This window comes from Festucalex cinctus, chromosome 7, assembly GCF_051991245.1.
Source record: "Festucalex cinctus isolate MCC-2025b chromosome 7, RoL_Fcin_1.0, whole genome shotgun sequence".
Lineage (NCBI taxonomy): Eukaryota > Metazoa > Chordata > Actinopteri > Syngnathiformes > Syngnathidae > Festucalex > Festucalex cinctus.
The window spans coordinates 1,917,672-1,943,512 of record NC_135417.1 but is presented as its reverse complement, the minus strand read 5'-3'; the positions used below and the strand labels follow the sequence as shown (position 1 = coordinate 1,943,512).

At 38.7% G+C, this 25,841-nt stretch overlaps 1 protein-coding gene across 2 annotated transcripts in view; it reads right to left on the bottom strand.

Annotated features, from left to right (window-relative positions):
• gabbr1a (gamma-aminobutyric acid (GABA) B receptor, 1a) overlaps positions 1 to 25,841 on the bottom strand; it is a 54,547-nt gene that overhangs the window by 14,217 nt on the left and 14,489 nt on the right. For both annotated transcript variants that reach the window (XM_077526761.1, XM_077526762.1), the window contains exons 7-14: positions 24,087 to 24,247; positions 15,832 to 15,966; positions 12,243 to 12,413; positions 10,689 to 10,790; positions 9,372 to 9,437; positions 8,166 to 8,357; positions 3,105 to 3,350; positions 2,821 to 2,884 (exon numbers count right to left, since the gene is read on the bottom strand). In XM_077526761.1, coding sequence (XP_077382887.1) covers positions 2,821 to 2,884; positions 3,105 to 3,350; positions 8,166 to 8,357; positions 9,372 to 9,437; positions 10,689 to 10,790; positions 12,243 to 12,413; positions 15,832 to 15,966; positions 24,087 to 24,247 — 1,137 coding nt within the window. The remainder of the gene's footprint in view (positions 1 to 2,820; positions 2,885 to 3,104; positions 3,351 to 8,165; positions 8,358 to 9,371; positions 9,438 to 10,688; positions 10,791 to 12,242; positions 12,414 to 15,831; positions 15,967 to 24,086; positions 24,248 to 25,841) is intronic.

Genomic DNA, 25,841 nt, shown 5'->3' with positions numbered 1-25,841 from the left:
ACGTATAAATACGTTCTATTTTAAATGGTTGCTTCACTGAAAATGGCTGGGAGTCAATGAGTTAATGGCTTATTCACTTACTCATTCAATTACATTTTTATTTATTTAATAGCTTGTTTATTTATTTAGCCATAATTTTATTTATATTTTTTTCTTATTTATTTCTTTTATGATTTTATATTTTATTGTTGCCATTTGTTACTATTTAATGGCTTTTTTTGTGCATTAAATATAATTTGTAATTCCATATTTTATTGCAATTTATCCAGTTGCATTTGTATTTATTTTATGGCATTTTCTATTCATTTAATGGCTTATTTATTTATCTATTTTATGACATTTTTAGTTATTTTACGGCTTATTTTGTTATGTATTCAATGAATTAATGGCATTTATATTCATTTGAATGTGACTTTATTTAATGGCTTATCAATGCATGTAATCACATTTTCATTTATTTAATATTATTTTAATTACTTAATGCCTTATTTCTTTCATGTATTTATTTATTTATTTATTTAAAGTGTGTGACACGATCATGTGTTAAAAAAAAGAGTTTATGGAGCGAATGGTGAAAGTGTAAAATGTTAAAAACAAAGAAAAAAACAAGCCACACTCGAACTATGCACTTTAAATATATACTATTAATACATTTTCAAGCCCTTTCTCTGCCTTGTTTATGTTGTTTTATAGTGTAAGGTGCCACAAAAGCAAAAAAAACAACTAAAGTATTGATGTAAAACACTGTTCTGCTTGACATGCTTCTTTTCAGCATGTTTTCTCAGGTTTTTGGTCAGAAACTGGAATTTTTGTGAAACCATATTCTACTGCTGATTACTAAAAGTACAGAAAAGCTAGAAAGAAACTTCTTTTCTGGCAAAAGAAGAGAAGGAACTGCTTTTTTTTTTGGAAGGTGATTATATTGTCACAGAACACAATATTCTGTGAGTCTTGGAAGATCCGTCAGAATGCCCTAAAACAGTTGGCAATATGGGGAACTCTGCTTTGAAAATGGCTGGCAGTGAAAAGGTAATAAGTTTAAGTGCTTTCATAACTTAAAATGTGTTTAAAGCATATGGGAGGGGTAAACTATAAAACATTTTTTTTTACATGGTCTCCTTGTGTTGCTGATTGGCTAAGTCTGTAACATATCATCGGGTCCCTGTACAAGGCTGCTCAGCTCAATATTCAGTCAACATTAAATTTCGAGTGCATTCTCTCGTTTTACACCTTGCTGGATGGTGTTGGAGGTGTAACCAATGAAGTGCACTCCAATAAGTCTCTTCACTACCATGCTTTTCATGTTAAGAATGAAAATGTGCACAAAGAAAGCAGGGATGAGAACAGGCGGAAGAGGAGAAGGACAAACACAAAGGAGGTGGGGAGAAAAAAAAAAAGAAGCTTATGTGGTGGCCTTGACCAGGAATACTGATGAGCTCCCTCGCAAAGACGTTTTTTTTTTTTTGCGGATTCATGTCAGGTCATTTCACTGTGCGGGCCAAATTACCTCTGACACCTCCACACAGCCAACGTGAGGCTGGAGTGTCAAGGAGGCTCATCTTTTAAGGAAGCGCAGGAGAGTGAGAATAATAATCAGCCCTAAAAGTCGTTAAGTGACAAACTGCAGGCTGGTGGCCCGTTGCGCTAATCCAGCATCAAACTGCATCAAGCACGTTTTTGCTCAGTGCAATTATAGAAGATACACAGGCCAGCAGAGGATGTTTCGCCAGAAAGGATTTTCGAGAAGCCACACTTGAAAAATACCCTTGAGTACCATTTCAGTAGCGGAGCACCCTTGCAGAATGTGGAAAAAAGAAGTGAAATGTCACGACATGCTTTACATTACAATATTTTCCAAAAAGGATTTGCTTGAACTGAGAATCCACGCTGGAAAAATATTTGATGTACAGTTCAATTATAGTAGAGAATCATTATTAACTCATTCAAACCCAAAAACGTGTAAATACGTTTTTTTAATACTTTGTCCTTCCCTACCAAAAACGTATTTATGTTTGTTTGTTTTTAATGCTAAAGCACACAGAATGTTTTGATGCAGCTTCTGACCTGAAGAGGTCGCTTAAAGCAATGGTAGTTATTGCAAAAAAGGCCAGCAGGTGGCAGCAGAGGAGAGCCAGGGCCATGTTGAAACAAGCTGTTTTTGCTAGTGTTTGACAGGTTTGTGAACAAAAAAAATAAATAAATAAACTTATTCTATATTCTAAAACTAATTGCTGCAAAACGGAAACAGATAACAATACACCTTTTTTTTTTTTTTTTTCCGATCAAAGAAGAAACTCTAGTCTTTCTTTTGGTGTGTTCCATTTTTTTATAGCAATAAAACACGATATTCTGTGGGCCTTGCAAAATCAGTCAAAATCCAGTTGCTTCAGTAAAAATAGCTGGGAGTGAATGAGTTAAAGAATATGGAAAAAACAATGAAATGTTGCTGCATGCTTTGAATTGGGGAAAAGATATTTCCAAATTGCCCTCTTTAAAATCTGCTCTGCTATATGAGCCAAGAATCCATACATGAAAAATACTATCAAGTATCATTTCAGAAACAAGGCACCACTGGGAACAGGACAAGACATTTTTCTGCATGCTTTGAATTGGGGGGAAAAAAGCTTTTCACAGTAAAATTTTCCTTCCACATTTTTTGACAGATTCAAACCATTACAAATTCATATCTCACATTCTATATTTCAACAATTCGCTTACATTCTAGTGCATTTCAGTCTAGCTTTGGCTCTTCAGCATTCACACGCAATTTCTACACAAATTGTATTTTGTCTAATTTTCAATGAAAATGAACGTTATTACCTTGAAGCTGTTCAATGAGGGTCATGGCCATCCTGGAACCCTGAGCATCGAACACTACCTGGCCCTGAGATAAAAAGACATTTTGAGGAGAATCAAACCTCTCAGTTTGGGATTTAGTTGGATGTTACGTTAGCTTAGCTCTCGCCGCCTTCAGACTGGGATTTCGAAGGGGTGGAGAATTTTCTGTACTTTTTTTTTGTAAAGTTTCCGGTAAAATTGAAATAGAAGTGAAGCTAGGGATCTTAATAATAATTTAAATAAAATATTATTAGAAATTAACCTACCGAAACGCCTTCAAAGGAGCTTGTATTGAGCGCACGATAGATCTCAGACGTGATATCTTTGTTGTTGTAGTTGAAATCCTCCAGCCGCCGCCCCTTGGCCTTGAGTGGCGCCACCGTCTTATTGAGGGCCAGTGCTAGGGCCCAGACGGCGTCATAGGCCAGCGGGGCCTCCTGGAAGCCGCCCGTCTCTTCGGGATTCTTGACGCCCAGGCGGGATATCAAGGCTTCCAGAAACTCCTGGGATGTCTGATTGAGGGGGAAATAGAATAGAAAGGAAGTAGATGAGGAAAAGTGGTGTTTTGGAGTCTAATAATAACGCCACCATAACCCCGGGTTTTCACCGGATGCGGTTGCGGTGCGGTTGCGGTGCGGTCCGGCGACGCAAGCAATTAGATTCCATTCATTCGAATGGTGCAGTTTACACCGCTTGCGGGTGCGTTGCGTGTCGACTGCGGAAGGCCTGCGGCGTGCCGCAAGCCTTCCGCAAGGATAGACCTATTTTCTATTTTTGCCGGACTCCGCAGCGGTAGGCCTCCGGCAAATGGCAAGCTAGCACAAAACACATCGAGCGGGACAGGAAGACCGAGGCAGTTTCAAAATAAATTTCCGGTTACCTTTCAGAATAAAACACTCGCCAGCTCCTATTTCGCAAGTTTTTCAGCAAAACGTGACGTGGGCGTCGCCGGGCCATGTGCTCATTCACGGTTTAGACACCAGCGAACATGGACGAGGAGAGGTTTATATTGGAGGTGGAAAACCACAAAATAATATATGACACGGCACATCCTTTTTATAAGGACTGTAATGTATTGTGAGTTTGATGTTCGCGATTGCTTGTTGTGCCCGTCTCGCTTGCCGTACTGAGCGGCAGCCGGACGCGGAAGACAGAAATAAAGAGTGGACCCGCTATTAATATACTTTATAAGGACAACCAAAAAAAGGATGCTGCATGGAATCTCATAGCAGAAGAAGAAGAAAAGGTTAAATCAAAAGAAGTCCACCTCTCGTTGTGAAATGCCACATGATCGCGCGCGCGCGGTCCCGCGAGACACGTTGGGAAGTGGGCGGCGACGGAGCTGCCGGACCGCAGCTGTGCGGAGCCGGTGTGGATTGACAAAAAAATTGACCCGTCCGGAGCACGCAGTCAAGACGCACCGCACCGCAACCGCACCGCAACCGCATCCGGTGAAAACCCGGGGTAAGGCTGATTGTTATGAAAGGTAATAGCACAGCCAGTGTCACAAAGATGCATGTTTTGCCAAATTTTCATCCTTCAGCATACAGTCTTTCCGGAGCAGAAGATCACCAAATACTGCCAAAGGAAGAAAAATAGGAATATGCCTCTCGGAGGGTAATAATATGTGTCAATCAATCAGCATTTGTCTACAAAGTATCACATTAACGCAGACCTGAGATGTAATGATGGCCACAAAGCAACCGCATTAAGTCTGACAGAATTCCATCAAAACACCTCACCACCTGTTTTGGGGCGTAAATGAGCCCCGGGTGATTTGTCAACTCCGTCCTCTCGGCAGCGAGCAATTAAGCTAATCTGCGGGCGCTCATGTGTGACGGCAGATTATTGCTCGCAATCATCAAGATGTCCCCGAGGATTCCCCTGGAGGCCCACGCGCAAGTCCAATTCGGCTCTCTGACAAGTCCAATTCATTAAAAAATTCCACCTTGGCATTTAAATGTGACGTGCGATCCCACCGCCTCCAGTGCTTGGCGTGCCCGCCAAGAAATATGCCAATTTCAAACTTGCAAATTGAATTGGAAATAGAGTGATTGCGCGTACGCATCTAATCGGGACGCCCCGTGGAGGAGTGCGTCAACGATAAAGCAGCAGGTAGCAGCAGGTAGTGGCAGGTGCGAGTTTTAATACAAACAACAGCTGCTGAGGGGAAAAAATTGCAAGGACGAGGCGAGGCGGGTAAACATGAAGAATAAAAGTCAACACAGCGGCAGTCAGAAAAGGTCAAGGGGAAGACTTGAAGGGCTGTCAGTTCATTACAATTTTTAATCATAATTAATTGCATGATTTCCATAGTTAGGCAAGTTAGATCTGTTCTAAATGCATCATAAAATTATGTTTTTCATACTCTTGTTTACACAAGTAGACAAATGTGGTGTTACGTTCTGAAGTTGGATCCCAAAGCGCAGACCAAATACGATTTTAACTATTTAGTCACATAACTTGACTAGATGAGAAACAACGAGAGTTGCACAGAGGAACAGTGGGAATAATCTGACAAAACACACCCTTCTCAGACAGGCTTACATAGACAGTGAATGGATCTGATTGGCTGCGGCCAAACGTGGGTAACACTGATAGGTCGCTGAAACAGGACTGACATGGCTTTATCTAATTCGCTGCTGACTTAACACGTGTGTAAAACTGATTGGCTTCTGACCATGAAGAGATTAAAGATTCTTGACATCACATAGTTACATGTTGACTGCATCAGTTCAAATAAAACAAAAACACTACAGTTACCTGCCGATTGCATCTTGCATCATTTCAAATAAAGTCAAATAAAACCAAACATCAGACATTTGCCACAAACAAAACACAGACAAAACACAGTCATGTTATATAGTTACCAAATACAAATGTGGTTGCATCTTTCAGAACATTTATTCAGTAATTTTACAGTTAAATGATTCATAAAGTTAAATAGATATACGAAACAGTTAAAAGGAGTATGAAACATTGAGTCATAGATTTGTGTTAAGGTCATTTTTTTGCCACTAGGTGGCATTAATGTTTCATGTTGGATGTTGATGACAGGAGCAGTACATTTTTCTTTTCAAATTCAGAGGAATTGCATAAATGCCAATTGTATTTAAATTTATAATGCCTCTGGACATCGTATTTAATGTTTTTTTTTCCCCATGCCATTTAAGGCAGTAAAATTTTGGCAAAATCTGTTTTTTAATGGCCCACGGAAACTGTATACAATAATGAGTAAATCTAGCTGGGTAAGATACATTTGAAAAAGCATGTTTTGTCAAAAATGGACTAACTACAGGTAACTAACTGACTAACTAAATAACAAACTACGATTACAACTTTTTGCAGTAGAGGCAGCACATTACAAAAAAAAAATCTTAAAAATTACAGATATCTGTGGCCATTTTTGGCTACAAACTGGTAAAATCAAAACATTTAAGACGGCTTGGGGGTTAAATGACAAATAAGTTAAACAATTAAGCTAATATTTAAAGGGTTGAAATCCTGAAAATTGTTAAATATCTGATCATTTTGATTAGAGTTGAAGTTTATAATGGAAAAAACGGGGAGAAAATACTGACATATTGACAATAATTTTACAGCATTGTGTTTGCTTGTGTACATTGTTGGCCACAAAGGTGTCCAGCGGAGAGTACATTTGAAGATGGTGCCCTCTTCTTCGAAAAGCAAAACATGCACTTAAGAGGCTTTAGACTACGTCACTGCTGAGATGAGCAAAATGGAAAATGCTGACAAAAAAATAAACAAAACAAAAAAAAAGGCGAGTGTTTTTTTTTCCCTCGAGGAGAAATCCTCCTTCTGTTGTGGAGATTTAGCAAACATATTGTTGATAAACAGCTCAGAATATTTATCGGTGGCTAAATGCTGAGGCATAGCGTCTGTGGAAGCAAACATTTTTACATGACAATGAATTACTTGAATAAATTTCATATTGGCGAGCATACAGCTAAACTACTGCCAACAGTGCAAAATATCAAGAGGAGAACATGCGGTGATAATTTTCACATCAGTCTTATTTTCAGCAAAAACAGAAGGATTCTAGCTCAGCTAATGTTGGCTCGCAGATCACCAAATAAAAATGTGCGATTCATAATCTAAAGTAAGTGATATTTTTCCAAGAAAGCACAAATTTAATAGCTAGCAGCACTTAGAGCTAATGTCAGTTAACAAGTCACAATGTAAAAATGAGAAAACAAGGCTAATAGTGAGCAACACCTAAAGATATTTGTTAGCAAGCACTATAGAAATACATACATATTATGTAGAGTACAGTATTATTGTTTTTTGTTTGTTACTCATTTTTTGTGGAACAATGAGGCCAATAGGAACCCCGACACTCTGACAGCCAATGTTAGTTAGCAAGTAAAAATGTGACATTTATCATATGAATTAAGTTTTGTTTGTTTTTTTGACAAAGAAAAAGCTTAAAGTTAGCTGGCGAACCACTTTGCAGGCAGATATAAAAATGCGACATTCATCATCTGAATTAAGTCTTATTTTATTTTCTGAGAAATCACAAGACTAATAGCTAGCGGCAACCACCACAAATGCTAACTAGTGAGCATCTCCTCAGCAGTGCTGATAAGAGGACAATCTCGGCGCTCATTTGGCCGCCCCAAATGCCACAAATCGTCCAAACTGTTACTGGAGGACAAAGTCACAGCCGAGTCATTAAAATTCTGCCTGAGTGTCATAATAATAACGATAATGTCATACATTTTACGACAAACCATCCAATTAAAGCGGCAATCCTTCCCGGGGCCGGACCTGACTACAACCTTAATAAACTGCGTTAGCAGCGCGGCATTAAGCGCGTGGTGCTTATCGTCGTGTAAAATAACCTACAGGTGATAATGGACTTTGGCGACCAAACTGTCCGAATTGAAGTACTTTTTCCATTAAATTGCAATAATTTACTGATATGTTATAAGTCCGCCCAGCTGGGATGGGCTCTAGCTCACCCGTGAGCCTACACAAAGTGATGATAGGAGATAGAAATATAGGTGGAGGGGTGAAGGATTTCTTTGCAATATTATGCATACTTGGTCTTTTTTTCCCTCCAAAAATAAATACATAAATTCAAAATATTCTGCAAAAAATGTGGAATATTCTTTTTCAGTAAAGCTGTGCTTAGAATCTCTTCCTATTCATTATATTGTGTCCTATGTAGTAAGTTTCCTATTTTATTGTGATGCATAGGTTTAGCCCGAGCATATAGTCCCTCAATATACATATATTGAGAATGATGATGACATGATGACATCAAATAAGGTAAGCTAACCAAAATAGCGTTTATTTTCGCCTACCATGTTGGAGACACCCCGGACCGTCTCGGGATTGAGCATGACGATCTCAGTGGTCACGTGACCCTCCACGGCCTCTGTCATGTTCTCCACGGTGCAGTTGATGGTCGGGTCCTTGATCTTGAACCAGTTGTCGGCGTACCAGCCGATCAGGAACCACACATACTTCTTCCCGTAGAGCTTCTCTTTGAACACCTGCAGGGGGCGGTGTGTTGGAGGGTCAGGGTCCATTACAGTCTGTGTTTGGTAGCATTTCTCCTATTACATGTATGTACATGTATTTGTGATTTTTAGTCCAATTAGACTTTAGCCATGTGTTAACTTGTCATGTCAATCTAATCTGCCCAGGGCCTTCACAATCATTCGTGCTGGCCCATGAAACTTGAACTGTATGCTTATTAAACATGCAGATTTCAAATTCATCCTCAAAGGGACAGAGCACTGGCCCTTGATGACGTCAGTATTTTTTCTATCCTCTAATTAGGTGGTCACAGCAAAATGTATAGCCAACTTTAAGAAGCAAAACATGTCTACTGCGATTTGCACATTTTAATATAATCAATAATAAGCATCTCTGGTGAGTATGGGTAATTTATTTAAGATAAATTCATTTTTGGTGTGTAATTTTATTAGCTAAATATTGATTGTGAACTGCTGCAGAAGATAAACAGTAGTGCTCCCCTGCTGGCTGCAGGGGATAGGAGGGGCCTGAGCCTTGCCATGAATAACCAAAATCTGTATGTAATTGCTCCCCCCGTAAGTGGATTCATAAGTGCACACAGTTGCCACAAGATGGCAGCAACACACTACTTTTGTCTAAATGAAGCTCCTCAACTCACTTCAACATAGTTCCCTGGCACCACGATCACAAAAGACGACGGGAAACTCCTACTTTTGTTTAAATGAAGCTCCTCGACTCACTTTAACATAGTTTCTTGTCACATTGAGTCGGGTAAGTTCCCACTGGAAGGACCAGGTACCAAATGTGCCACCTGCCAAGGGTTCCATGTATCATGTAAGCCATGTAACCATGTAAAGTATGTGAATCTGGTCAAATCTGGTTAAAATAAAAAAAATTATAAATAAAAAAAAATATAAAAATGTGTCGCCTTGTTGTGGCGTTCAAATGGCTCATTACAGGGACACAACCAGAGTCGGGGGAATTTGAGTCTCTTGGGATTAATTGAGCGGAGAGAAGCAGGCACTCACCTCACAAAACACCTTCCTGGCTTCGGTCTCGTAAAACAGGCCTACGATGATCCTGGCATCCTGACGCTGAGAAAAAAATGAAATGCTGTTAAGAGCAATAGAAAAAAAAAAAAAAAAGAAGAATACTGTAACTTTGACCTAATGTTTTTAAGGGTTGTATGCAATTTGAAAACAGACAGAAGGGACTTTAGATTAGTTGGAGTGGGAAAAAATGTAATTGTGTAAGTGAAATAATAATGAAATTTAAAAAAAAATACAATATCTCAACAAATAAATAATAATTCATTATGGAGTTTTTAAATGCATTTTCTAAAATTAAAAAAAAAGAAAATGTTTGTATGTGAAATAAAAAAAAAGTTTACAAATATGTTTGTATTTCATGATTAACAAAAGCTACATTTATAAATTGTTTGATTAAAAAATTACAATTTTCAGTACATATAATTCTATATTCTAAAAATATTGTTTTAGTTCATTTTTACAGAAAGAAAGTGTTAGTGGGCTATGAAAAACTGTTTATTTTACTATTTTTTGTAATTCATTATTTAAAACAGAAAGTATTGATCATCTTATCAAGAAAATATTATTTTACTAACATGTTCTGTATTTTATTATTCAAAATAAATGAATTAACTAATTATTTCATCAATCAATGTGAAATGTGCGTGTTTCGTTTTTAAGAATTTAGTTAGCGAGCTTCTTGTATTTTTGGATGTCTTGATGCTCTTCGGTGCATTGTTGCCTCTCGCAGGTCAGTCTGGGTACTACGCGAGGTTACGTTTGAACACGGCAGACTTTCAATTTGGCGGACAAGAACCGCAATCATTCCTACAGCTTGCCTGTCTTCATCGTCTTTGCATTTTCTGTCAGTACAGATGCCTTGTGGCACATTACTGCCTCTCACAGGTCTATCCAGGTACTGCGTGAGATAATGTTTGAACACGGCAGACAAGAACCGCTAGCCTCTTAATAATTCCTGCAGCTAGCCTATCTTCATCGTCTTTGTATTTTCCGTCAGTGCAGATGCCTTGTGGCACATTGCTGCCTCATGCAGGTCAGTCTTAGTACCGCAGAAATATGTGCAAAACGGATGCGAAATGAATGCGTAGAGCAAATACGAAGCGTGCGACCTTCAGTGTTCCAGAAGCTCAGGAGTATCTCATTAACACTGCACATTAATTTCTGCCAACTGGCGTCCATGCTAATGATATTTGCAGCTGTGATGTGAGAGTGCCTGGAAGAGAGGATGTTGGGGGGGTTTGGGGGGGGGGGGGGGGTCTTTGGCTGACAGCTGAGGTGAATTTTTAATCAAAGCACCTTCAGGTTTTTGACAGCCACAGCCGGGTCGGTCAGAAAGCTCTGGCGAACGCTGATCTCGATGCCGGCCTCCTTGACTCGCTGCTCCAGATCGTCCAGAGTCTGACGGACAGATGGAAACCCAGACATAGGGAAAACATGAAAAGCGGAATAGGAGCTAGCACTAAAGAAGACGCCTGATAAAGGGACAACAGTAAAAAAACGCTAGCGGTGGTGGCGGAAAAAGCGGATCATTAACCTCCATTAAAGCGACGCACATTAAGCGTCTGTGTATTGACCGCCGCGTCTGGGGGAGATGCACGGCGCGATCGATGTGCTTTCGCCACCAATATTCTGACAAATATGTTGAAAAGGAGTCCGATAATTACTGTGAGTGATTGCTGGAAAGAGCAACACGGCGGCTGCGGTAAACAAACACCAAGAAGCTCAATGGCTAATTAAAACAATCCGGTCTGATGCAAACAACATCAATGTAACCACATGAAGAAAGTGATTAAAATATGACCAAATCAAGCATCCCTTTGTGGTTCAACACAACGGCTTGGATGCCTGCTCGTTATTTTCCTGTGCTTCCATTACATAAAAACACTTAAATACAGTCAAGGGAATTTGTGGCATCTGGTCCTTGTTTAGTGCAGTGGCTACTTGTCACCCTTTAAAGTGGAAGTCAACCATAAACATTTATTGACAATAATGTGTTATATGTACCCTCACTAGTCTAAACATGACTTTCTGATTAATATTACATTTGTGGAATATGAGTTATGCAGCAAAATCCAGCCTTTTTTATTCATGTCCGGGGGCGGCCATTTTGCCACTTGCTGTCGACTGAAGATGACATCACACTTGCTCCGGGCTCAGGCAACGACCAATCACAGCTCACCTGTTTTCTGAAGCTGAACTGTGATTGGTTGTTACCTTAGACTTGAGCAACTGTGATGTCATTTTCACTCGACAGCAAATGGCAAAATGGCCGTCTTCTGATATTAATAAAAACTGCTTGATTGTGCTGCTTAATTCATATTCCACTAACACAATATTATTAACCATAATACCGTATTTATTTATTTATTTATTTATTTATTTATTTTTCTTGATAGCTCAGTTATTGTTCATGCGGCAGTCTTACCGTCTTCAAAATATGATCATCAATGGTCTCTCTTTTTTTTTTTTTCTTTTAAATATGTGTGTATGTGCGCATGGTCATTTGTGCTCATTAATTCACCTGAAACCTAATAAAAATCGCATACCCTTCAAATTAACCGGATCCTTCAGAGTCTCGCCAGAGTCGCAAAGTTCAAAAGGTCAGGAGACCAGAAGAAAGATCAAAGGAAAGAAAGATGAAGCAAAGTGAAATCCAGCACCAACCAGACACCACCTGCCACCCACATGGTATCGTATTTAGACTAGTCCCCAACGTATAATTGCCAAGAAATGTTTTTTTGGGTTGACTTCCTCTTAAAATCAGTCGACTGACAGCTTCCAAATTTGAAGACACCTGTAATGCCAATGATAAGACACACCGTGGTTGAGCATGTGATGCGAGATACTGACCGAGGTGAAGACTTCAGTGGTCTGCTGGATGGTGGCGATGCGGGTCCACTTCCACTTCTGGAAGAGCTGAACCCGGGTAGGATTGTGCAGCGTGGCTGACGGGTGCGTGCGGAAGAAGGTAGGGAAACGCTGACGGTTGGACAACGCTGGGGAACTGGAGCCATACGAAAGCTGTGAAAAACAACACCGGGCATAAACTTTGGAGAGGTCTGGAAGGCGGGGCAGCGCTAAATGCCAAACATCCAATGAATCAAACAGTGAGTCTCACAATGACAAGTGGAAGGAAAAACCTTCGACAGATCTTTTTAAAAACGACAAAGGTGGCATTTAGGGAATTGTTACAGACGTTCCCTCCCACCCTGATGGATGTCAGACATGTCGGACAAGAAGTACTCTTCACAATAATAACGATAATAATAACACATCCCTGGAGAGTGCAGCAGGTAGATAATGTTGTTTATATGACATATAAGTGCAATTTGAAGAAAGACCAACGGTGCAAGCACAGAAATTTAATGTACGACAACTAGAAGAGCTCAGATTTCCACCAAAGAGGCACTTGGTTTATTTATTTACCGGTAAATGGGATCACGATTCTGGTCGTACTTTTGTTTTTGTTTTTTTGTGGTTTTTAATCAGGAATTAGGATCTTCCACTACAGTTACGATCCAACAAAACATTGATTATTTTATTATTATTTATTTTGTGTAATTTTGCTCCAATATGATTTCGATACTTTTATGTTCTAAGGTTGGATCCCAAAGCGCAGACAAAAATAAGATTTTAACTATTTATTCACGAGAGGCGTGGAACAAACTTGACTAGACGAGAAACAACGAGAGCTGCAGAGGAACAGAGGTAATAATCAGACAAAAACACACACTTCTCAGACAGCTTATATAGACAGGGAATCAATCTGATTGGTTGTGGCTAGACATGTGGGTAACAGGACTGACATGGAATTATCTGATTGGCTGTTGACTAGATAAAGAGATTAAAGATTCCTGACATCACATAGCTTCTGACATCACATAGCGCACCACCAGTTGAAACTAGATGCAGATTACATCAGTTCAAAACAGACACTTGACACTTGACACACCTCATGGTCATGACCCAAACATAACCCTTACATGACCCTAGTCACGACAGTAAGCATAAACCTTGCATGACCCAAACATAACCCTGTCATGCCCTTGCATGAACCCAGGCATGACCCAGTCATGACAGATACACTGATTTTCTTCTGGTATAATTTTTTATCTTGTATGATTAATGCAGCCCTATGGGGGGTACAAGCCATAGCAAACTTAGACCTATCACAAGCCTGAATAAAGACAAAGGGTGGCGTTAGCAATCAAATTCTTATTCACTAGTCTCCCTCCACTTATGCCAAGAAAATAAAAGATAAAAAAAGGAGCAATTTTAAATAATGAAAGATAACTACTGAATGAAAAAGGAGGCTCCAATCCACATAAGGACAATTTTGATAGAAGGGTACAAAATATCAAAAATTCAAATGCCAGACTAATTTTGCAGATGTCAAATAACGTTTTTTGCCAGCTTGTACCAATGCTATAACTCTAACATAACCTGCCTGGTAGTGTTTTACAGATCTGAAGTGAACAGAAAGGTAGCTTTAACAACCCCAAATGTCACTCACTGGAAAGCTTGAGGCATTCCCCAAAAGAAGAATTAGACTTAAGCTGCAGCTATCTACCACTGGCGTGTATGATCCCACTTTCCGCCCATAAAACCTCAAACAATATCTTTTAATTCCAACCAATCGGGTTTCCTTCTGCCCTCAAGCAGCAATCAATGCTCAGCAGTGCTTTTAGTAACAGATACACAGGATCACATTAAAAGAGTGAAAGAAGGAGATGATTAATACCCTCTTTTTGATCCAGGAACTTGAGGTTTTTCTATGCCTGAGCTACAAAGAAGCACCTGCAGGAAGGTAGCAAAAGTACACACATTCTTTACTTAAGTAGAAATAAAAACAAAGGGGCGGGGTGGCTGCGGTGTTTGGTAAAAGTACCGGTACTCAAAAAAACAATCCTGCACTCAAAAGTACAGACACCTGAAAAATGTACAACAGAGAACATCGCGCAGGCCATCTTTCGAGAAGGACAAGAGGGACGGATGCCAAACACTAGAAGCCATTGTACTCTGTGACTAAAGTCAGAAACATCGAAGACAATCAGACAAAGTTAATGGAGAGCCAAGTGAGAGGCGGGACGCAACACAGAAGATGGGAAATAGAACTTGGTGCCAAAGCCAGAGGGAAAAAAAACATGTTGACAAGCAGTATGCGAGATGGGACAATACGCTTTGTCTTGCGCTATTATGTCCTCGTCAGGGTCTTTTGTGGAGCTGCCTCGTTCACGTGTCGGCGGCGTCAAAATCAATAAACAGCCACAGAGTTAGAAAATGATGTGCACTGAACGTTTCTGCAAACTGACTCCATCTATAGTTCATTTTACACTGCAGAAAAATTTAGCATAGTGTCACACGGACTTCTGAGTAGCAAAAAGCCAAGCTTCTCCAATCTCAGATGGCACCTCTAGTAAACAAACCCTTCTCTGTCATTTGACCAAGGCAAAGCTATTCAGAAAACAACAAAAATGGCTTGAGGGATGATTATAGCCTTCTTCTCTACCACCAAGGTTTGAATGTGTGGAGTGGCAGTTGAAAAGTGATGTAAAATTATTGTAAGGGAGATAGAACGATGGCCATCATTTACATTTCAAAAGGTAAATTGACAAACAAAAAAAGATGTGGTCCTTTATGATTCTTAAAAGATTGGCTAGTTAATGGACTTTTCTGCTGTTGAGATTAATAGCGCAGACATGTTCTTTTGACGCTGAAATGAATAGCGCATTATAGAGCTGACATTAGCAAGCAAGCTAACCATTATGTTTTGCTAAGTTACTATAAGACAACCCAAACAAAATAATTTATAAAAATAACAAAAACCATAATAAGGCAGCGGAAATGCCAGAAATGAGCCAGCTCTTAAATTGGACGGCAACCGTGACAGAACTGATGGGAGAAAGTTGAGCAGGATCCACTACATTGTGACAAATGACACGCACTAGCCATTTAGCTAGCTAGCGCAAGAAAAGAGGCACGCCAGCCAGGAATTCCAGTACCAGAAACAAGCAAGTTTTTCAATGGGTAAGCATGGAAGAGAGTCTCACCCAGCTTGGCTGTGTAATTTAGGTTTATAAACGGCTGTAATAACACTGAAAAGCTACTGGCCTTGAACAGGAGCCATGCGGTGACTCAGCGTCACTCACGCACGTTTTGCTTTAAAAGCCCTTTCTCCATCTTGTATTTTTGGTGTTTATATTGTCACAGACCAGAACAATAGTCTGTGTCAAAACACTCTACAACAGCTGGCAACATAGGGAACTGTGCTTAGAAAATGGCTGTCAGTCAAAGGTAATAGTAAATCCTAGCATTTGTGTTAATTAGATTACAAGAGAGTGATTTTTGAGAAAGGAGTAGTTATTTATGTATTCCCACCCCACTGTGCTCTTTACCCACAGTCCAATTCCATCTTATTTCCCATGAGCAGCGAACTCACCACGATGAGGTTCCACATGCGAGCCGCCTCGGCCACGATGGTGGAAACGCCGCTGCAGCCGGGCATGAGCACGATCTTGATGGGCTCCGTGTACAGCAGGTCGTACAGCAGCTTGGTGGACTCGCCCGGGTCGCACTGGAAGGAGTTCCGAAGGACATCACAAGAAAAATCAGAAGGGGAACAAGTGTGAGTGTGCAATGTCTCCCCGCTATATTTGTTTTTTACAATGTACAAAAACGTCTGCATTTAGAGTTGTGCACCTTTAGTGCAGTCCCACATTAAGCTACAAAATGAATGGAATCCACATCCCCTCAACAATTTGCTAATATATATTTGTATATTTTTCACATATTTTAAAGTTCATTCACATCTTTTATTTTCTTTATGTATGGGGCTGAAATAATTAATTAAGTAATTAATTAATTAATTAATTACTTTTAATTAATTCATTAATTAATTCATTTTTGTAGTATTTATGTGGTGCCTAAAGATGTCACAAGATGCCACCACATTTATTTTAAATCAATTCTGATCTTTTTTTTTCTCAAAAGAAGACAATTTTGTTTTGGGTTTAATCTCTTAGCTATTTTTTTTTTTTTTTTTTTTTTTTTTAGACCGATTCTAACATTACAAAATTAAACTGTTCAGCTTATCCCTATCATAATTTTTTTTTCAAAATGTCAAAATAAAAGAAAAAAAGATTTTGATTATCCCCCACCCCCATTGTCTACATTTTTTTCACCCATTCATACCATTCTAATTGTAAAGTGTTCATCTTAAATTTATCGCAGATTTTTTTTCAAAATGTAAAAATAAAAGCCAAAAAATTTAGATTTTCCACCTTTAATTTCTATTTTTTTTTTTTACCCATTCATATCGTTCCAACTTTAAACTGTTCATCTTATCCCTATCACAGATTTCATTTAAAAAAAAAATCAAAATAAAAGCCAAAAATGTATGTTTTATTTCTTTCCCGTTTAATTTCTACATTTTTTACCCATTTATACCGTACTTTAAAATGTTCAGCTCATTTCTACTTCATTTTTTTTTTCCATAATAAAAGCCAAAAATTTTGACTTTGTATTTTTTTTGACCAATTAAAACTGTTCTAACTTTATAAACTGTTCAACTTACATTATGTGCATTTTTTTTTCAAAATCAAGTCTTCTGTAAGCCATTGATGTTAATGTTACAAGATGCCGCTGAAATCATACAGTGTTTTGGGATCCTGGTTTGTGCTGTATCTATGGGTTAAACTATTAATATCGGCAATTATAAAAATTCTTACCAGGGGTGTCAATTTCTCACGGAGGTTTACTGTATTTTAATCCGATGCGCTTTCAGCGTAACTGACAGCATGGCAGGAGTGATCGGTCGCTCGCCGCCTGCCGCCGTCACGCCTAAACTGTCCTGACACGTGTGATGATTCAGCCCCGCCGAGGCCTCGCAAACACAATAGAAACTCTCCTGACGGGTGTCACAAACAATCAGCGGGCCGTGACGGGGCTCCTAATTCAGGACGTTTGTCTCGCCGCCGCCGATTGTCTCGTTTTGAGCTAACGAGTGAAAACACTTGACGTCCTCACATGCGAGTAAGATGCACGATGCGAGGGAGCCGACGTCAAAAAATTGCGAGGCCCAGCTCGTAATTTTCTGACTTTTGCCGCAGCGTTGACAGCACCCGAGGCAGGAAAGCAAATGAAAGTGCAAATAGTGGCATTATGCACATGCCAGGGTTAGTCATGGCCATAAAGGAGCACCTGCACCATCTAATGAGCTGAGGGAAAAACATACTTATGCTGACTTTTGATTGACATTGATCATCCAAAATAGATGAAAGGAGCTTAAAAATAATTAAAGTGATGAACCCTCGCACCCCATTTTTCATGGCAGAGCCTTGAATTGATCATCCTCCGCCCACATTTGATAGTGTAAGGAAAAAAAAAATGCATTTAATCTGACGGTATTCACAAGCCCTGAAATTCACCCAAAATGGCTGCTTCAAACCAAAATGGCTGACCTCCAAACATAACACGTGCATCATATACTTGTATTATCGAATTGCTGAGATCACCAAAAAGGCCAACACAGTCATTCATAATAAAAACTAATAATTTTACCATTACAACATCAGCGCTACAGTTCTCCAATGCTAACAAAATTAGCATCGACTTTTCAGTTTTGATGTCCAACCAGAAGCGGCAATTTTCGCAACGCGAGCGAGACGGCGGGGTGTTTTTTTTTTTTCCTCCCAATCAATCAGCAGCGACAATCACTTCCTCCCCACGGGTGGTTTTGCGTGTTAGGAAGGCGCAATCAGCCTGTGCAGACTTCATCATGTCAACAAAGCTGCAGACTCGGAGATAGTATACGCAATAGTTCATGTTTCACATAAAAGATGACTATGTGCACACTCCAGACGTACTAACACGTCACATTTCCCTGAGCTATATCTCCTACGTAGCACTCATTGATCACCCGCCACTAATAGGCTCAGATGATGTTATATATGAAATGATGGTAGTAAGATAAAGGCCTGAAGGGAAAGTGGATACCTTTCCGTAACAGTTCTAAGCTACTGATTTAACCCTTAATTACTTGCTAAGTCCCGTTTGGCTGACCAGCAACCAAGCAAGAAATTGTGTCACCAGTGCCAATTCAAGCATAGCGTGGGGAGTACAGGGGTCAAACAACGAGCAAACTTTTTTCATAAATTGTTGATGTTGTTGAAAAAACATTACTACTAATTGAAAAACATAGTACTTTTTATTTGTAAAAAATGCTACATAAAAATAATATTTTTTAAAATTAAAATTACTTGGACAACAGGACTTTTTCTGCTAAAATACAATTGTTGACAATTTTTTTTTATTTAAATATGAAAAATATATTTTTATTTAACATTTTAACTATTAAATAAAACCTCCACTCTTATAAAATTATTGCTTGTCTCAAACATCTTTTTCAATTTTTTTTTTCATTTTTTTTTTATTGATAAGAAATACTGCCATATTGAACATGTTTAACTTCAAATCACAGGAAAATGTATGTTAAATGTTAAAATATAAGAATTTTTTAAATACTAAAATAAATAAAATAACGTTTTTTTAATTGTATTATAAATATGTAAAAATATAACTTCATGCAAAAAATGCATTTTTTGCAGGAACGAATGAAAATGTTTGTATGGAATAAATTACATTTTTTTTCCCCTAAATTTAAAAAAATAATTATAGGACATCTTAATTGAAATATATAACTTCACATTTATAAAATGAGACCTTTTTCCCAACTTTTCATTGAAAAAAAACAAACAAACACTTGAAATACTGTATAGTTTGTTTTGTTCAACGAAGTGATAAATAATTTTTTTTGTTTGTTTTGGTGAAAACTATATTTTAAAGACAACTTTTAATTGAAAAAAAAAAAGTTTTTTATTGAAAAATACAACTTCACTCATATGCTAGTCTTAAAAATGTGTGACTTTGTCAATTAAAAAAATACAATTTATTTTTTAGATAGTATGATTAAAGATTTTTTTTTTTTTTACTAGAAATATGACTTCTTTCAACAAAAAAAGTGCTTTCATTTCATGAAAAAAAATCTGTCTTTTCACAAAAATATACAACTTTTCCATTAAAAAAAAAAAAAAGAAGGACTGGGGAACAGTGGTATCAATTAAGTTGGATACTAAAGCTTGGTTTATGCTTGACATCCACGAGGTTCATGAGAAACAAAATCATTTCCACACATACCAACGAAAGGTTGTAAATATATGTAGATAAACATTGCTGACGAGCAAATGCTGTTGGAAGCAACAGATTTATACTTCCTGATTCATTGATGTTTTGATTTGCTGTGATTGTATTGGTGTTAATGTTTTATGTTATGTTTGTTTTTTGTGTTTCTGTAAAGCGCTTTGTGACAGCTCAGGCGGTTTGAAAGCGTTATATAGATAAACTTGAGTTGAGTTGAGGTTGAGTTCATTAACTTTTTTAAATTATATGTCAAGTGTTCAAAAACTTATCTACTGCTATTGTGTGAAGCGTTCATATACTGTAGATGCTCTTCACTGCCCCCTATAGTCTGGGAGAATATCTGCTAACAGTGAGAGCAAGCAACTCTCTGGAAGGGAACCGCCCCCAATTTAACCCTTAATCAATGCGGCGTCCCACCTGGCAGATCGACAACCACTTGGGGGAAAAAAATGTGTTGCGCCTGCCAATTAAAACTACGCTTCGGAAGCACCCCCGTCTCACCGCATCCGCACGTGGCAACTGCGCCGTCTCGCTGCGTCGCTGTTAATAATTCATCAAAGTTGGCAGTCTGAGCTTTGACGTCGCCATGGCAACGGCCAGCGGCTGGAGCGCATATGCGTGTGCGTATCACAGCATGTGTGGACGCCTATGTGTATCGTGAGGTGCCATGGCCTCGATAGCCGGGGAAAGGATACGCTGATCCACCGCGCCGAACAAGGATTAAGCGGCGGGCTTCATGAATATTGCATGCGTGACGCATGCCTGACGCTTCACACTCGAGTACGCTAATATGGCTCCCCACCTTGCGTGCCTGTGTTGCTGCTCATTTGTGTTAAGTAGTAAGTTTAAAGGTTTAAAATTAACCCAAAACCATTTTCATTGGCCCATCTATGGACATTTGCCAGTATATGTTAGCATCAACCTAGCAGACTTCTGCCATGATATAGTTTGGTTCAATATGTTAATTACATTAACAATGATTAAGACTCTATTATTGGATGTTGTTAGTATGTGTTGATGATAAGTAGTTGTTGAAAGGTTTAAAATGACCATAAAATCTATGCTAATTTACAAATTTAAATAACACGAGAATTGTTGGAATCAAGCATTCTCCAACTGTTATGTAGGCCTACAAACAAACCAAACATTTGTAAAAGCTTATCCTAACCATTTTCATGAGCCCATCTATGACGTTTGGCATTATATGTTAGCAATAGCATCAAGCTAGCAGACTTCCGTCATGATATAGTTTGGTTCAAGATGTTGATGTTTACATTTACGATGTTTAAGACTCTATTGTTGGATGTTGTTTGAAGGTATTGCTCTCTGTGTTAGATAAGTAGTTGTTGAAAGGTTTAAAATTACCATCAAATCTATGCTAATTTACAAATACAAAAATTAACACGAAAATCGTTGGACTCAAGCATTCTACAACTGTTATGTACAAACAAACCAAGAATTTGTAAAAGCTTATTCTAACCATTTTCATTCGCCCATCTATGACATTTGGCATTATATGTTAGCATCAAGCTAGCAGACTTCCGTCATGATATAGTTTGGTGCAATGTGTTGATGTTTACATTTACAATGTTTAAGACTCTATTGTTTGATGTTGTTTGTATGTGTTGCTGTTCCGTCTGTGTCAGATAAGCAGTTGTTGAAAGGTTTAAAATTACCATAAAATCTTGGCATTATATGTTAGCAATAGCATCAAGCTAGCAGTCGTTCGTCATTATATAGCCTAGTTTGGTTGAATATGTTGATTTTTCAACTGTTACGTACAAACAAACCAAAAATGTATAAAAGCTGAGAGACAAGTGTTCACACTTGTATGTCAATGTTGAATGATAAGCCTTGGATTTGACAGTGTTCTACGTTCACAAAATATTTACGACAATAGTAACCAACAACCGTTCTTCAACTTATATTTACGAAGAACAATTGCGCGTAAATGCTTAGAAACGAGCATTCACCCAAATTCTGTTGTACTTGAATGCTGAGAGACAAAAAAAAAAAAGATCATGAGAACATGTCGGAATACCAAATTTGTGACCAAGGCAGAAAAGATCATGCTGAAACACGGCATTCCATTTCTTTCTTTCCTTGGTTTGTCAGAAGCACGAGTTTTACTTAATGACTTAATTTCAAACTTCAATTTAACGCTGAGATGCGAGCGTCTTAAAAGCCACAAGATGAATATTTGCCCGGTCGTGAGCGACAATCATGATAAGCCGGGAGGGAAATATTACGGTTAATGAATCCTGGCTAAGACGCTCATTGCCATGCCAGACACCTCAACTCCACTTTGCCAATTACAAACGTGGAAAACACACAAATCCCCTCCACTCTCATGAACGCACACTTCCTTACACAAATTACCAAGTGGCCGGGCGGAGACAACACACACACATGGGGGCGTATTAGCATGTGTGTTTGCGTGTATGTGTGTAAGTTTGCGTGATTATGCGTGTTTTCGTGTGTGTGTACGCGTGTGTTTGTCTCCAACTGCAGGCGACAGCCATTCTGTCATCCGATTGCCGTGGAAGGAAACTGCACACGGACATGTTTTATCTTTATCTTGGTGTTAGTAGCATCTGGCGCACATGCGCATACGCACATGCACACACATACTTAGCATTTAGCAACAAACAAACTGGGAACACACACACATGCCGCATACGTCTTGATTCCTTATGTGCTTTGCTTCAAGAGCGACTCTGTTGCCATGCCAACACACACACACACACACACACATTCCTATTGCTATACCAATGCAGAGACATCGTTACCAAACCGAATAAAGCTTCCATAAGGGTGTCCCACTCAAACCGCTGCTGACAGACGCAACCTGGGGCAACGACCAGTTCCACTTGCAGCGACCATTCCACTCGTAGTTGCTCGTGTGACATTTTCAAGTACTGTTTGACGGGCGTGGGTGGCGCGTTTGCTCTTTTGGCGCGACTAATGAGGAGCTTGAGGGGGCTATCGATCCATCATGCTATGGAGAAGTATGGCACATATTATTACATATGGCCAGGTTTGAACCCCCCCAAAAAATGTTATTATTGTTGCGCTCGTTTTATTGATATCGGAAGCTTCCACATTTCGGACCCAAAGTGAGCCATTGCAATTTCACAAAATTCACTAGATTCAGGACATATTGGAGTTACTTTCCACATTTAAAAAAAATCTGACTTTTCCCACTCAAAAAACTTTCAGGCGAATGAGTCATTGAGCAAAAGAGCTCATCTTCCCCTTTCCAACTTCATTTCAGTTTAGCATTCAGCATTGACACAAAATTTCTACACTAATTGCATTCTCTAGGCTACATTGCAGTCCAATAAAGTCCCCAAATTATAAAAATACATAAGTCATAAACGTTTAATATTTTAAAAACTGTATATAAATTTGAAAGTAATAGTAATAATAATAATAAAACATGACTCAAAAAGACCTCTTTCAATATTTTCACCCACACCAATAACAAAAGTATAACCCCACCACCACCATTCCACATACCGCAGTTAAAAAAAAAAAAAAGAAAGAAAGAAAAACATTGGATAACAAAAAAATATATATAAAAATAAAAACACGAGAGTAGTTTCTAATTAAACAAATAAATTATAATTAAACAAAATAGAAAATGGGTGGATTTTTAAAAATAAAATAAATAAAATGCAAAACAAAAATACCTAAATAAACTCAAAATATATTTAAACCACTGCAAGCTAAATCAATCAGCAATAAAAAAAATACAAATAAAAAAAATATGTAATTTTTTTAGAAAATTAAAAAATATATAATAAATATATAATAAAAAATGTTTTTGTTTTTTTTTAATATTCCAAAACAACTCGAACCCATTGCTAGCTATAAAACAATAATATAATGCTGCAAAATCCAATGAATGAAAAAAATCCCAAATCGAGATAAGGGGTATTATAACAGGGGCTTAATAAGAAAAGAATTTTCCCATTGTTTAGATGTTTATCAGTACCTAGCCAGTACCTAGAGATTGTTAAAAATAAATAAATAAATAAAAAATAGTATCATTGGTTTATAGTGCATTCCATACACAACTGAACTCAGTATGCTTCACATACTGTACTTAAAAAAAGTATAACATTTAAAAGCAGTTCCAGTTTATTGGCATGTTTTGAATCTTTATTAATGCATATTATTATTCACTTCGATGATAAAGAATGCCAGCAAATTGGGTGACCGTATTATACACAAGTACAGAGAAAAAAAATGCTATTTAAGGATGATTTTGAGGGGGGCGTATTATACATTTGAGGGCTTTTACAGAAAACCCAAAACTGCCAACTGCAACAACAAAACAACAATAGTAGCAACAAAGTACTGCTAAATAAATTCCTCAAACAAAACCTCTCATTGCATTTTGCAGGTGTTGAACTCCTTCAAACATTTTTTCACATGCAGCAAAACACTTGAAGCGCATACATAAGACACAGATGGAGAGCGAGCGGGACTCACCATGCTGTCGTAATGGATGAGCTCCAGCTCGTAGTCGGGCAGGATGTCGCTACGGTTGTTGACCAGGTCCAGCGCCATCTGGGCGGAAGGCATGCACGCCTGGCCGCCGGGCCAGCCGCCGCTCATGGGGAACAGAGCGCCGATGTACAGCTTCTTCTTGCCTGAGCACGGCCGCGCCGCCAGCAGCAGGAGCCAGAAGAAGAAGAAGAAGACGGTCAGAGAAGGCGTGCGAGATGCGCGGCTCGCCGGCCGCGCGCTCCTCGCCGACATCATTTCGACAACACGTGGAGGATAACGACGGGAGAACCAAACGTCAACAATTACATGTTCAAGTCACTTGATCGCTATTATTTCACGTCTGGATTCAAACTAAACTAAAAAAAAAAACACACAAATACTAGGTCAATTTGGCCTCCTTGCTGCTGTGCATCAAAATCTTGAAATGTGGAGACAAGTGTGAGCTTCGCCACTTTTAGGCAAAGAAAAAAAAAAAGAAGGCGCGAATGAGATACCAGGAGCAGAGTGTTGATTGGGAGAAGCTGGAGCCCCCCCAAAGAGAGAGAGTGTAGTCACAGTGTGTGTAATGGTGAGAAGGAGTGGAAATAGCAGCAGAAGGCAGGCAGGCAACATCTCCCCCTCCTGTAAGCCTGTCGTGTTGAAAACAGATGAAAAGATTTGCAGCGGAAGAGGAAGCAGCGTCTGATCCACACTGCATCACTCCCCAGTGTGTGTGTGCGCAATATCAGCTGAAAGATTAGCTAATGAGGCACACGTCAAATCTAACTTAACGTTATCACATTTTTCCAAGTGAAACTTGCTGTTTTGGGGGGTGGTTTATTTAGCACTTTGCAATGCAAGGATGCCCGGCAGAGTATTTTTATGCTAACGAATAGAACTTCATACTCACTTAATTCATTGACCGCCGTAGACGTTTATGTTCGTCAAATGGAATCCAACCAACTAATGCTAGCCACTAATATATTTGTGAAGTACGATTTACAGACTTTCAAATAAATAGGGGTATAATGGTTTGGCAACATTGACGGTTCACATTGGGTACAGTAAGGGAATAAAATACCAAAATTAGTTTGATTACACATCATATAAATAAAATGTAAAATGCCAGAATTAAATTCACCAATAAATGAAACATTATCAAATAATGCAAACATCATCACTAGAATCAAGGGTGAGCTGAAACCTATCATTTTTTCATTGATTCTAACAATCATGTTCTTCGAATGTGGAAGGACGCCAGACTACTTGGAGAAAATCCACGTTTTCCACGAGAAGAAAATGCAAAGTGCTGAGGTTTGAATTTCCGACTGAAGCAGACTTGCAAACAACTAGCTCCATCGTTATCCATCATCATCAATCCATAGCTGTGTATTTGTTTTCATCATGTTGCAAAGTTGTCACAAGTACAAATAATTTTTAACCCTTAATTGAAGATAGTTATCCCAATGTCAAGGTTTCTAGTCGTAATCCTTGTGGGACGCCACAAGACTTCCCATCCCCATCATCATCCATCCATAGCTGTGTATTTGTTTTCATCACGTTGCAATGTTGTCACAAGTACAAATCATTTTTAACCCTTAATTGAAGATAGTTATCCCAATGTCAAGGTTTCTAGTAGTAATCCTTGTGGGACGCCACAAGACTTCCCATCCATCCATCCATCCATCCATCCATCCATCCATCCATCCATCCATCCATCCATCCATCCATCCATATAGTGCTAGTCCTTATTAGGTT